The sequence below is a fragment of the Ictalurus punctatus genome, chromosome 16, assembly GCF_001660625.3.
Source record: "Ictalurus punctatus breed USDA103 chromosome 16, Coco_2.0, whole genome shotgun sequence".
NCBI lineage: Eukaryota > Metazoa > Chordata > Actinopteri > Siluriformes > Ictaluridae > Ictalurus > Ictalurus punctatus.
The window spans coordinates 20,686,743-20,701,960 of record NC_030431.2 but is presented as its reverse complement, the minus strand read 5'-3'; the positions used below and the strand labels follow the sequence as shown (position 1 = coordinate 20,701,960).

At 38.6% G+C, this 15,218-nt stretch overlaps 1 protein-coding gene across 3 annotated transcripts in view; it reads left to right on the top strand.

Moving 5' to 3' along the window:
• galt (galactose-1-phosphate uridylyltransferase) overlaps positions 1-15,218 on the top strand; it is a 110,827-nt gene that overhangs the window by 78,442 nt on the left and 17,167 nt on the right. For 2 of the 3 annotated variants that reach the window (XM_053686716.1, XM_017489847.3), the window contains one exon: positions 335-418. The exons of the other annotated variant lie outside the window; for it this stretch is intronic. In XM_053686716.1, the coding sequence (XP_053542691.1) occupies positions 335-418 (84 nt within the window). The remainder of the gene's footprint in view (positions 1-334; positions 419-15,218) is intronic. 3 annotated transcript variants of the gene reach the window in all.

Here is a 15,218-nt window from a genome sequence, read left to right as displayed (position 1 = left end):
TTTGACCAATCAGGTTTGAGAATTCTACAGTGCTGTGGTCTGAATGTATTTTTTTGCGCTTAAAACTAGATCTAAACGAAGCTCTCGTGAATGAGACCGACGTGGCACGTGATGCATTTTTCTTCTGATCAAAACATGTTGAATATTTTTCCATTTAAAATATTTGGAAAAAGATCATTTAATCAATTTTTTTTTTTTTCAGATTTTACTCGTGTTTTAAATCACCATAGTGCTTTCAGTACTGGAGGTCATTTGCAGTCAAGACTGGATAGTTTGAGTGTTTTATCTCTCTCTCTCTCTCTCTCTTTCTCTCTCTCTCTATCTCTCACCACAGGTCTTGCATGCATAATGAAAATGCTTCTGACAAAATATGACAACCTCTTTGAGGTCTCCTTCCCCTACTCAATGGGCTGGCATGGTAAGAGATGTGTTCAGTATGTCACTTATGAGATAGGAGGATAAAAGGACAGCGCTGTGTCTGCTAGTTACTATTTAGACTGTTCTGTATAGAGCGCCATGATGGAGACACAGGACTGGACCACTTGAAACACATGATCATAACGTAAACAATCCAAACAGTACATATTACCTATTGAACCTGAAAGCCCAGACATATGGAAATATTATAAAAATCGATTTTCTCTATGGAATACATGACATGTTTCTGCTGGCTTTAGTGGTTGTTATCAACCGTAACATTAAAACCACCTGCCAAATATTGTGTAGGTCTGATTTGTGCCACCAAAACAGCTCTGACCAGTCGAGGCATGGATTTTACAAGACCTCTGAAGGTGTGCTGTGGTATCGGACACCAAGACGTTAGCAGCAGATCCTTTAAGTCCTGTAAGTTGTGAGGTGGGGCCTCCATGGATCGGACTTGTTTGTCCGGCACATCCCACAGGCGCTCGATCGGATTGAGATCTGGGGGAGTGGGAAGCCAAGTCAACACCTTGACCTCTTTGTCATGTTCCTCAAACCATTATTGAACAGTTTATCAGTGTGGCAGGATGCGATATCCTGCTGAAAGACGTCACTGCCGTTAGGGAATATTGTTCCCATGAAGGGGTGTACTTGGACCACAGCAGTGTTTAGGTAGGTGGTACATGTCAAAGTAACATCCACATGAATGCGAGGACCCAAGGTTTCCTAGCAGAACATTGCCCAGAGCATCACACAGCATCCGTCTGCTTATCTTCTTCCCATAGTACAGCCTGGAGCCATCTCTCCCCCAGGTAAGTGGCGTGCACACGTATTGGTTCACCGGTTGTCCTTCCTTGGACAACTTTTGGTAGTCATCCCACAAGACCTGCCATTTTGGAGATGCTCTGACCCAGTCCTCTAGGCATCACAATTTAGCCCTTGTCAAAGTCACTCAGATCCTTATGCTTGCCCATTTTCCCTGCTTCCAACACATCAGCTTCGAGAACTGACTGTTCACTTGCTGCCTAATATATCCCGGCCCTTGACAGCTGCCGTGGTAACGAGATGTTCAAGTTGTTCACGTACACTGAATTTACAGTTTACTGTGGGCAATAATATAGTGCGCTATACAGGGAGAATTTAGACAAGATAACAAAATGGCTGCACTCTACATATATACTCCATTCATTCATTCATTCATTCATTCATATACAGTAACTCTTTTAACCTGCTAAGGGCAGCTGTGGATCCTGATCCCTCTGGAACATTGTGGATGAGTTGGGAATACATCCTGGGTAGGACCCCAGTACGTCACAGGGCACCATACACACACTTATTCACACCTGGAGTGAAATTTTGAGTTGCCAGTCAGCTTAGTGGAATGTGGTGTTGGAGATGGCAGGAAGGCTTACAAACCTGAAGGAGAACATCGGAAACTCCACACAAACAGTCTCCTGAGCTCAGAAGACTCTAGAGCTGTGAGGCAGCAATGCTTACCCACTCACCACCCCTAAATAGTGCACTATATGGGAAATAATATGTCTGTCGGAATGCCACGAGTAGGTGACTTGTTTCAGAAGAGAATGTAAGATGGATGAAGGATAAATGCGTTCCTCCTTCCAGTTTGTGACGTTCAGTGGCATGTTGAGTGGCTTTTCAATAGCAGGGTGGGATATATATGGCTGCTTCTGTACCACATTTAAGATGACACTCCTGTAGGTAAAAAAAATTCTGTCAATACTTTGCAGGCACAGATTAAGAGCTGTGAAGTGTCCTCAGTCGGGAATATTTTTGTCCCGATGATGCAGAACGATGTGCTTAGGTCCTGCATTATTCATGAACCATATTGCTAATATATGGGTGTGTGTGTGTCTGTGTGTGTGAGAGAGAGATACATGCGCCTTGTCTGTTTTTCTTCATTGTGCAAGTCATTGCATTGGAGATCTCTCCATGGCATCCTCTTTGGAATAGATAGCAGCAGACTGTTGAGAATTCTGCAGCTTAGCATGACATGATACACATACAGCCAGAAGTCATTCATATTTAGATGAACAAGTGTTGAGAAATGAGACCATATGGCTGTGAAGAAGTAAGGCATATGTATGCGTGTGGTTAGACCTGCCATGATTCTGAAATTTTAGCCAGCAATTAACAAACCGTCAGCCATCTTTATTGTTGATTTAATAGACTAAATAAATCGACTTTATATAAATACATACACTTTATTAATGAAATGTACAAATAGGTTACTGAACCACAAAATATACTTAAAAAAATAGTGTTCTGTTGTAATGTAATAAATATTCTACAGTGTGTTCATACGTTAATAAGTAATCTATCATATGTATTTGAACTTATTTTGTCTTATTGAACATGCACGTAGGTTTGAAATTTTTAGACCACTCTAGTACTTACAAGTTTGCATTTGTCCATTGTCTTTTAGTTTAATGTATATTGAAACTCAACTATTTATTAAAATCCATCTAACTATGTTGTAAATATACTAGCAAACTTGTGTAATTACTTAAAAAGCAGAAATATGTTAATCTCAAAGATGCAATTCTATAAAATTGTAATAAAGTATACTTTAAAAAAAAAATGGTTACTGTAAAATATCATTTTAGTTCACTGTAATTTAATGTAATAAAATACACTGGTTGGATACTTGTTTTCAAGTACATTTCTTGTAAGAACTGTGGTGCTTGATAGTTTGTGAACCTTTTAGAATGTTCGATATTTCTGCATAAATATGACCTAAAACGTCATCCGATTTTCACACGAGCCGTAAAAGTAGACAACAAGAACCCAATTAAACAAATGAGACAAAAATATTATACTTGGTCATTTATTACATATCTGTGAGTGGTAATAGAAGAATAAAGTTAATGTTTTGGAATGGCCAAGTCCTGACCTTAATCCAAAAGAAATGTTGAAGGACCTGAAGCAAGCAGATCATGTGAGGAAACCCACCAATATCCCAGAGTCGAAGCGGTTCTGTACTGAGGAACGGGCTAAAATTCCTCCAAGCCGATGTGCAGGACTGATCAACACTTACTAGAGATGTTTAGTTGCAGTTATTGCTGCAGAAGGGGGGTCACACCAGATACCGAAAGCAATGGTTCACATACTTCTCCACTCACAGATATGTAATATTGGATCATTTTCCTCAATAAATAAATGACCAAGTATAATATTTTGAAAAATCTGATGATGTTTTAGGCCATATTCATGCAGAAATACAGAAAATTCTAAAGGGTTCCCAAACTTCACAAGCACCATTGTATGCTTAAATTACAAGACGTATAATGAAACAGTTATGTAATAATCTGATCATATTCATAAGCATAAAAAACTAACTTGGTAAGGACAAAAAGTATTCAAACACTATATTTAATATATACTGTTTGTGAAATGTTACAAATAAAATAATATATATATATAACTTTTAGATATAAACACTGCATAAAAAATTGTTCTTGGGCAACTTGTACCTGGTGTTATATATATTGTTGCATATATTCATGCAGCAAGTAGCAATCATTGTGAAGGTGAAGGTGCTTCCTAAACTTCTCATTAGTACCAGTATTAAGCAGAAAATTGCAATTGGGATAAGATTAATATTGTATATTGATAAAACTGGGTTTGAGGCTTGAAGTCAGGATAGTACTGTTGTTGTGCATCTGGGTGGATAAAGATATAAGCACAATTTTGCCTCAAAGTGAGTTTAAAAATCTCTTTAAGCCCAGTGGCTACTAACTGCTAAGAACAATACTCAACAATATCCTATAACTGTGTCTGTTTATGGACACAGGGTGGCAACTTTTAGTAGGGTGGCAACTAAAAAGATCTTGTATGGTAGCACTACTTGTATTGCTCTCCACTTGATATATCGCTTTGCTTGTATTTCCTCATTTGTAAGTCGCTTTGGATAAAAGCGTCTGCTAAATGAATAAATGTAACTAGCTGATAAAAGGATAATACAGTTTGAACCATGGTCTGTCTGAATACTCGACTCTGATTGGCTGGACGGTGTACGTTCAACGTAATGCGCAGGTAGTTCCAGTCAGTTTAATCACCGTTTTAAATTAACGTACTGTGAACATAGTAACATACAGTTACAGTTGCATATAGTAGTTAAACTCAACATCTTTAGACACTGTATTCTGAAGTGACCTTAAAAATGATGTTCTCCTTGAGAACAATACAGATATCCATGTTCAGGATAAAGTTTTCCGTGCAGGCATTTCTGATTCTCCATCTGACGCGCCTGTTGTGAACATCACTCTTTGCCAGCAGACAGGATAAATGATAGCAGTCTGTGATTGACACTTTGCACCGGAGCCACGCTTTCAGGAAGCCTGTCGTAGCAGGGCTGCCACAGCGGGGTGAGGAGAGAAGGGCGATTTAATCTGCTATCTTGTTACCTCCTCACTTGGCTGGCCAGAGCACAATCAGTCTTTCTACTCGGAGCGTGAATGGCAGCTTAAACGTCAAGCTGGAGATCTGACAGCTGTCACCTGCTAAGCCTGAGATTTTCACTCAAGAAGGAAAGGTGAGGGGCAACATTTTGCTCCTGAAATTCCTCTCTTCCACTGTAACCCAATACCATATCAGACGCTCCTTAACAACACGTGTCCAGTTTATATTTGGGATTTGAACCCATTCTTTTATTCTCTCTCTCCAGCACTTCGGCAATATTCCGACTTGCCACTGTTTCTTGCCTGTTATGCCACACCGTTTGTGATGTTCATTAGTCTTTGTTGGTGTAATCGGCAGCACATCGTCTAGATTGATTGGATCACTGACATGCCTGGCTGTTGCTTTACGCAGGATGAGCCGGGGCTCACAGCATCCATCATGCTAATGATTCATGCTGCTTTATTTGGTGTGTGTGTGTGTACAAGATGGCGAGCCTGATTCACATACGCATCACCTCACTCGTATAATTTGCCATGTGTGACTTAAAAGTTTTTTTTGTTAACAATGCAGGTAAAAAGAAGAAGCCATCTTCTGAAAAATCCCACAGTGTATTAGGTTGTCTGGCTCGGAAAAGGATCAAGTCACATTAGTGCACATGTACAGAAGAGTCCTTGAGAATGACCATTGGTTTAACAAGGCAGAAAAGTGCCTCTGTGGAGAACCGCGGAACATATCATTTTATAAGAAGGCACGGATCATTTTAAAGCCCTTTTATACTTAATTAAATGAACCATATAAGGGCTGTATAAAATTGTTTCATGCATGGTAAAATTATCATAAAAATACCGAATATTATACTGCCTCTGACTTGTCTCAAATGACCACATGAAAAGTGAGAATGTTTTAAGTTAGTACCAAATTCTGTAAGACCTTAATAGGCTTGTATAAAGCGCTGTTGTAGAATTATAATTGCTATTATAGCATAGAACTGCTCAGAACTGCTTTGGTCGACCACACAACAAGAATTTCGCTTCCATCCTGTGCCAGAGGACATGTGTGGATCAGGTTAGCTTCAAAACACTAAGAAACCGAATCTCGTAGCAGGTCTAGGGATTTTTTTGCATTCTAGTTTTCATCGATCAATAAATCAGCTGATTAGTAAACATGTGTTGTGCTACAAAAGAGTTCTGATTTGTCTATATGCTTTTCGACATGCATCTCTGTGCTGTGGAGTTTTATGCACGGCGTAGGAACAAAGAACTTCTTGTTGTCACGTCGTCGCAGGCCAGAGACTCCATTTCCCAGAATGCACCACCAACTACAAACATGGCTGAAAATGACTACACTCCAAACCCCCACACCCGCCGTCCACAATACACACACACACACACACACACACACACACACACATGTTCACCTTCCCTAGAGTTCTACTTAGAGACACCTGTTCTCAATCACTTGCACACCTACACACTCCATTTAAGAGACTCTCTCTCACACACAGCAGATTGCGAGGTAAACGCTCAGTTGCCGCGTCTCTGTCGTTATCCAAACCTTGTATCGTGCTTGTTTATTCTGGTTCTGAGTTTGTTTGTATCCTCGACTTTGTGTATCTGGCTTGGCTGTTTTGGACTGTTTTCCTGAGCCATTGACTGATTTCTGCCTGCTCCTTTGGACTGTTGTATTCTATTAAACCATCATACCTGCACTTGCTTCCATCTATGCATCCGTTACATGACAATTATTCTCTGTGTAACTGTTGTTCCTGCTGCTTTCAGGTCATCCTGAAACTCTTTTTGAGTGACTGCTGGTTTCTGCTAACATCTAAAAACTATACTCAACAGTGGCCTGCTAACATATAAAACTATACTCAACAGTAGCCTGCTAACATCTGAAAGATACACTCAACGGTAGCCAGCTAGCTACTAAAAACAATACTCAACAACTGCCTACTAATATCTAAAAACTGGAGCATACCCATGTTCCCAGGGTCCTATGTTCCCCAGAAAAAAAAGATGGAGCTAGACTTCAGCATAAGTGAGAGCTGGGACATGTTCATACTTAACATTTTGTTCCTTTTGTGTCTACTGTGTTTTAAAGGCTACAGCATTTCTTCAGTTTAGTGTATACATTTCACTATTGTTTATGCATGGAGTTGAACTGTATGAATGTAGACTAACATCTACTTTTAAAGCAGCACAAATGAGGGTTCACCATGCGCAACCTAGTTCATTTCCCAAGTTCATAACGTTCAAGTGTGGATGAAGGAGGGATTTTCAAATAACGTATGCTATTATTCATTTGAATTCAATTCAGTTCAGTTTTATTTCTACAGCGCTTTTAACAGTGGACATTATCCCAAAGCAGCTTTACAGAAATATATAAACTCAGGATATAGAGTTTAAATGTATGAATTTATCCCTAATGAGCAAGCCAGAGGCGACGGTAGCGAGGAAAAACTCTTTGAGACGATATGCGGACGAAACCTTGAGAGAAACCGGACTTGAAAGGGAACCCGTCCTCATCTGGGTGACACCGGATCGTGCGATTATAAATAAATCCATTCTGGAACTGTGTATTACATTGTCAAATAGTGCAATTGCATAACCAGGAAATGAATTACAGTTAGATGTGTCGTTGGTATTTAACGTTAATAGGTAATATGTTAATAGGGCCGTGGGAAAAAGAGTCCTGATTACATAAAACCTTTAAAAGGAACATAGGATCCTGGATACATAGGAATGAGCCCCCGCTTAATGCTAAAAGCAGAACTCCTCTAATAGCTTGCTAACGGATCAAAACACTGTGGATCTGACACGCTAATTCAGTTATTGGTTTATAACTGACATAGTGAATCAGCAAAGGAAAAAAAGTCAAGTGAAACACTGTGAAATTTAGTTTATATTTTAAACCAGGTGTGTTTTAATGCTGTGGTAAGAAAGAACAGCAGAAAAACAAAGTGTTTCTGTGTAGAACTGAAAAGAAGATATTTTATGAAAAGGCGCGGATAATTTTAAAGGCCTCTTAAATGTAATTAAATGAGCCGTATGAGGGCGTTATAAACCGGTTTCATGCTAACACAGAGCCACCCACCTTAGCACATAAAGTCTCAGCTGGAACAATAATGGAGGGAAACTGGATTGAAAACTTGTAATAGCTTACTGTATCTCTGAATCCCTGTTTTACCTCCGTGAACAAATGCATTTTTGAGTAAAATGTAATCTCCAGTATTAGATTTGTCCTTGCTCGTACAGATTACACAGAAATGTCATCATTTCCTCTTATCGTGACTATGGAGAATAATGAACGTCTCAAATTCAGAGCGGTGCAAGGGAGCGATAATTCTGAGAGCTGCTTTGGTGCCCAGCAGGGGGAGGAATTATTGAATAACGCTACCTGCTATTTTTGCTTACAGAGTTCATAACAAGGGTTTAATTTATGCTCACGTCAGGCCTAAGTGCCACAGACGGTCTTTACCGCAGCAGGAGCTGCACTGCTTCCAGGGCAAAACTCTTGGATTTGTGATTCATTTATGATGGAAGACAATAACAGGGATGCCCTTAAAAAAAGACTTAAGGGCTGTACGGACAGCGCTAGTTATATCCGGGGAGGTGGCGTAATGTAATAATTACCAGAGCTTCGTTGTGATTTTAAATCCGGTGTGAACTGGTCGAGTTATTTTTCCGGACTTTTCCCAGATTGCGCGTTCCCGTGCCGGTGAATATTACAGCGTCTTTTACCATCTATACCTTCTTTACCTCCTATCCTGTGCAAAGTGAACTCTGGGTAAATATTATGTCAACTCCTGTGGGAAATATGTTTTCAAGTATGGAGGCACTCGAGGATGTGCGTTTCTTTCTTTTTAAACCCAATCCATGGTGTGGTACCTTATTTTTTTTATGTAGTCGATTCGTTTTTTTGACATTTAGTCCAGGCGCCAAACGGCACTTTTATCGCCAGACTTCCAGAAAAATCTCCTCCCAGACAGAATGCTTATGTACCATTTGTTCAAACAGTTCTCACCGTTCTCACTAAACATAAAGTGTCAGCTCTCGTCCAGTTGCGGCATCGTGTTACATATGATGCACAGGGTCGCTGTGATGGGCCGTCAGCACGTACACGACGGAGACACGCCCATCTCTGCAATTTCTACAGAAATCGCTTATCCCGTGCGAACTGAAGATAAATATCACAGACGTCCATAGTAACAATTACTTTACCGCCATATGTCCTGAAAACTAATCCCACTGAATAGGGCTATAGTTTGGCCACTCGAACTATCCTCTTCACAGTGTGTTGACACTTCCTGTTCCAATATAGACACACTTCCCCTTGAGGTTAAATGTTTGCACATGGTTTCACATAAAGTTCGTTCATTCATTCATTCATTCATGCTATTTTTGTGCCAAAGCAAAAACCAGTGACATTTCTTGACCCAGACCTAGAAGTCAATGAAGCGTTTCCACCTTAAAACCCTCTCACAGTTCAGGCAGCAGTCCGATTTCATATGACTTCTCAGATCACCCACTAAATCAAACGGGAAGCCCATTTCAACCCGTGTTTTATGGTTTTACTAAACAGCCTCTCTCAGGCTGTCAGAGCGAATTGTTTTTACTCTGCTCTCACAGATATTAGTATGTGTTCTGTGTGGGAAGCGATTTATCAAAATGACACATTTGGTGACACTCCTTGCTCGCAGACGATCTGCTCAGTAGGTCACGTTTCTTCACGACTATTTTGTTCAATAGACAGGGTAAAGAATGTGCTTCGGGCTACTCTGTTATTTTCTGCGGACGTTAAGGAAGCTAGCACCTTGTACAAAGACTCGACCACATTCATCATTTACACCTAATGGGGCTATAAAACGTCTCCTACCAAGCGGGACCTTTAGTGTGATCCAGTGACCAGAAGAATATTAAAGGCCCCTCGATGTGTGCTCATGCTTGATGTGACTATTAGCGCTTTGGAAATATGGCCCAAAGTTCTCTTGTTTCAAACTCTGCAATGCAATTTCTAAAAAAAAATTTTTTACCTTCTTCATATCTTGAAGGTTGACGATCATGTATTTAATGGGTGCCAACAAATCTAAACCTAGCACACAAATTACCCATGCTTGTTTTGTTTTTTTTCCTCATTGTATTTAGCTGTTTTTGTGTTTTATGTGAAGCCAGCAAATAACACACTTCACCCCTCACTAAAGTGTGTTTTTTTTTGTCACCTCTATAAACTTTCCTCCAAGTTGGAAAGATCACTTGATCAACTCAAATGCTCGTGTTTGATATTTTAATTCCTTCTCCTTTCCAGCCATCTGTTTTCATAATAGGACACGGCGAGACTTGACAGGAGCATGAGAGAATGTTTGAGGGAGGAAATTGAAGCACAAATATGGCTTTGCTTAAATGGGAGCTGAACTTTCCGAGCTCGGCGTGCCACTCCGCTGGTCACTGTTCCTTCCTCCTGAAGAAAATAGCACTGATATTGCCTCAATTTTCAATGCTACTCAGCGGTAGACAAATCAGAAATCCATTAACTGTTCTATTGCATAAGTGAAAGCACCAGCGTGCTGCCCAGTTTCATGTTATGGTTGCCTGGAAGCCTAAATCACTAGGCTTAAAAATGGTAGGTAACCATTTATTTTTTAAATTTAGTCTGGTGAGCTAATTCGCTAGATAAGAGCTTTAATACAGATCAAAGATCCTTTTCTGAGAACGTGTGGAAGGCAGCACATTGTGTTTGCACCCTTGACTAAAAGGAAGAAAGTCACTTGGCTATGAGCTATGGTCTTTTCTCTTCATGTCGCACATAAAATATTTTATTCACGTCAGCTAGCAACTTTATTTTCTCTCAATATGTTAACAGTAGAGCAGAGGAGTTTACATTGCTCTTTGTTTCGCACGGTTTAGTTTGTGTTTTGACATGCACACCTATTCGTGATTCTATAAAAGGGGTATGTTGCCTGTTTACGCAAATGAATCAGACTCGTAAAAGCCGACGTGGTTACAGTGCAGCAGGAGGCATGAATGAGGATGATTAGTGAGGTGTGTCGCACCACTCTGCAGCACATTTTGCTTAAATAAAAAATAAATTTCTTTGGAAAATCAGTAACAATTAGGGTTTTTTTGATTCAGTGAAATTCAATTTGACTTTATTGTCAATATACATATAGCGTAAACATATAACAGTGCAAAATAACATGAGACATAGGACATTACAGTTGAGGTCAAAAGTTTATATACACCTTGCAGAATCTGCAAAACATTAATAATTTAAAAAAAAAAAAAAAAAAAGGAATCATAAAAATTTCATTTTTGTTTTTCATTTAGTCCTGAATACACTATTTCACACAACAGATGTTTACATTTAGTCCACAAGACACAATAATAACCGAATTTACACAAGTGATCCACTTCAAAAGTTAACATACGCTTGATTCTTAATCCTGTGTGCCATTACCTGGATGATCAGCAACTGTGTTTATGTTTTGTGATAGTTGTTCACGGGTCCCTTGTTCGTCCTGACCTAACAGTTAAACTACCCACTGTTCTTCAGAAAAATCCTCCAGGTCCGGCACATTCTTTGCTTTTCCAGAATCTTCTGCATATTTGACCCCTTTCCAACAGTGACTATCATTTGAGATCCATCTTTTCACACTGAGGACAACTGAGGGACCCGTACACGACTATTACAAAAGGTGCAAACATTCACTGATGCTCAAGAAGGCAACACCATACATTACGATTCGGGGGGTGTAAACTTTTGAACAGGATGATCGGGGTACATTGTTATTATTCTGTCTTCTGGGAAACATGTAAATATCTTATGTAGCTTCTGAAGGGCAGTACTAAATGAAAAAAAAAGATCTTTAACCAAAATAATAACAATTTAGTAAGTCCTATAAAGAATATAAAGAATGTATATATATTAATAAAAAAAAACAGCATTTGATGTCTTCCAGCTCGATCACACTTATTAATGGTGGATATTAAGCTGTGTGTAGCTTGAAAAATCATTTTCAAGGATTTTTTGGTGATATCAAATGTCCACAAAGTTCAACACAGGGACCAAGAATATAATCTCAGGGAACACTTGTCTCTCTCTCCCCAACCTTCAGACCTGAAATGAATGAAGGACTTTCTTTCAGTAAAATGCTTCCATGCTTTTCACATCTCTCATATCCTCTTCAATTGTTCTCCTCAATGTCAAGTATTCTCTTGTTTCCCTCTATCTATCTCTCTCATACTCGAATGGTTATTAAAGTTTATTTGGGGTGATTGTTCCTGAGAGATCAGCCATCTAGCTCCTATTGCCTTTATTCACCCATCGAATAATTGCATGGAGCAGTCATTTGTCAAATACTACTCATGGTCTTTCACAAAAGAGTGGCTTTCTGTGTAGCTTTTCAATTAATGTAATGGCTGCAATCGAGTCCTTGATATGAGCAGAGTCAATCCATTAAATATCTCGAAAGAAAGTCAATAAAAGTGTTCAAAATGTGGATTTTTACAGTGTCCATCTCGGCAACTGTGTTGATTTAACATGAAGGTCAGGAAGATTTAGAGGCATGTAGTACAAGCAGTTCCAATCAGGTCCAACACTCTTTACAGTGGGTTATGAGCAGGGCTGAATGCTTTACGGTAAAAATCTAATGATGATATTTCTGACCAATAGTGCGATGCAAAGCTATCTTGCATAATTAAAAACATATCTTTGATCTGAATGAAACGAATCAAATGGAATCAAACAGTTGCTAGTACCACTGGTTTGTATCATATTCCTAGGCTGATATGAGTAACCCTGAAAATAGCGTGATAGTAATTTGGTTTCCCACTGTGTCGGGAAAGTTGTACTCATACACACCCACATCGATGCATCAGACCACAGCATGCCCCAACTTTAAGCATAAAAGAAGTCAAACTACACTGTGACAGGCAAGAGTTGGCAGCCAATCAGGAGAGGGTACGTGTAAGTGAGAATGTAAGCAAGCAAAAGTGAGAGAGTGAAAGAGTCTGCTGTTATAATATTAAAGAGAAGATGGATTCAGGACTGATGGAGAGGTTTTTTCTCTCTTTTTCTTTCTGAACAGAGCAGGCTTTTATTAGAGCTCTAATCTGTTTGGAGGTTGATGGTCATAAAAAAAATGTATAAGAACTTCACAAAAATGTTTTTTTTTTTTTGATAAACCTGTGTTTTGTTTGCAATTGTTTGATATCCATGAGAACAGAGTATTTAAAAAAAATCTAAAAAAAATTTAACAAAAGATCAAAAGGTTAAATAGGAAAGATACATTTTCTTTAAAAAGGTGCCCTCTCTCTTTCTCTCTCTCTCTGTAAATATATGTATGTGTGTATATATATATATATATATATATATATATATATATATATATATATATATATATGAATGATGCAATAATTCATATATATATATATGAATGATGCAATAATTCACTCTATATTCAAAACACAGATTCATATAAACAATTCAAAGAACATATGACCACATGTGACACAAACATCTGGGGTCCTGTGTAATCTTGTTCGTCCAGATAAAACTTTTTATCTGGACAAAAGAGTTTTGTCTCAGAAGAGATGTGTAAACATGCTATTATGGATATCGCAATGTGAAATCGGCACTGTTTGCTTGTGTTAGCTGTAGCAGCCTATGATTGATCTCATCTGCAAGCAGTTGTTGTACTTCTCATTGGTTTATTGAATACCTCATATGCCCTCTTTACACTTGTTCAGCTGGCATTGTTAAGAATGAAACCTATGATCAAAATGGCAGCTCGTTTTTAACTTTTTTCAAATCTTGATTATATAAATCCTCTTTGGGTTTAGTATTGTGCTGTCATGAACAGTATGTTTACCGCAAAAACATAATGTAACTGAGTGAAAATACATCACACTCCAGAGAGGGAGTTCCACACCCTCTTCAGCTTTCTGTAAATCAGTACATGATCAAAATCTCCTCTCTATTCCAATTTCATAAACCCGTTATTACAAAATCAGTATTAAAATTCAAATGGATTCCAGGTGCTCTACTAGCGCTGTTTATACAAAGCAGTATAATCTACTGGTTTAAGTCATGCCAGTTAGCTTTTTTAAAAATATGTTTATATATTTGAGCACATTGCATGTAAATTATGTAACGGTATCTCAGTTGAATCATGGAAGTCATTTCCCATAACCCATTTTCAATTTGAGCAAACAAACCCGTTGTACACTGTACAGCCTTTGATACACACTGCCCTCTCCTCTGTTCTGCCATTTTCTCACAGCACTTTCTAAACAATGCTCAAATAATAACCCTTGCAAAGTCTTTCAAAATCTCTCATGAATTACATCCGCCTCAATCTGCCCTCTCAGTCCAAGGTCAACTGGTGCCCTTCTTTCTACTGCCACTATCATATTCGCCATTCGTTTCTTTTCTTTACACACACAAAACAAATCTTGCATCCAGGTGCATCCCAAGATGCATCTAACATTTCAGTTATTTAACTTGAGGAAACAAATTGAGAGTGAGCCCTATATTAGAATCTTGTGGCGTTATAAAAAAGAAAAGAAACAGGCCCTTATTTTCACGATAACAATACTAAATAAGGAATAAACCATGACAGGCCATACTGTTATAGGTAAATAATCAACAACAGTGGTGTGATGGATGCCAGTCAATGTTAAACATGTTGAGTTACTGTTATATCCCAAAGATTATTTTCCAAAGTCAGCAAATTGTTTTGTTCAATTTTGCCAATGATTACAACTCTTAATTGATGAAAAAATATCTTTATCTTGAAGTTAATAAGATGAAACGTACAACTTGCTATGTTACAGAGAAAACACCAAGCCCTGAGGACTTTCCCAGGGTGGAAAACTGTTAGCACTGACACTGGAGACTCATTCCATAAATGGTACAGTCTCTCCTAACAGCACGCTTCTGTTAAAACATGTTTTAATCCATTTGTTGTTTGGTTTAGATTTTCTTTTCTCAAGCATCTACCTTTGAATTCCCTGTAAATTAGCTGCCACTATCGAAATGAATATTAATATAAACTTGTATAAATATAAACTACTGTCAGAGCTACTTTTATAGTGGTATGACACTAAATAAGACACACGACAGTAGCATTGCTTAGTGTGATTAGTGGGGGGGACTTTAAGTGCATTTTCTTATGAATTATTATTCTTAGTAGAACCTCTTATGAAACTAAAAACCCTCAGTTACTCAATCATTGTAGAAGTTTTGATGTTCTGTGCGTTTTGATGCATCAGCTGATTCGCAACCTAGTGGTTCTTTCTGAGTTGAATTTATTGGTTGAGTGATGTAGTCTATTAATATTGAAGTGCGGTGAAATATAAATGTTGTACATCTGCCAAATCAGA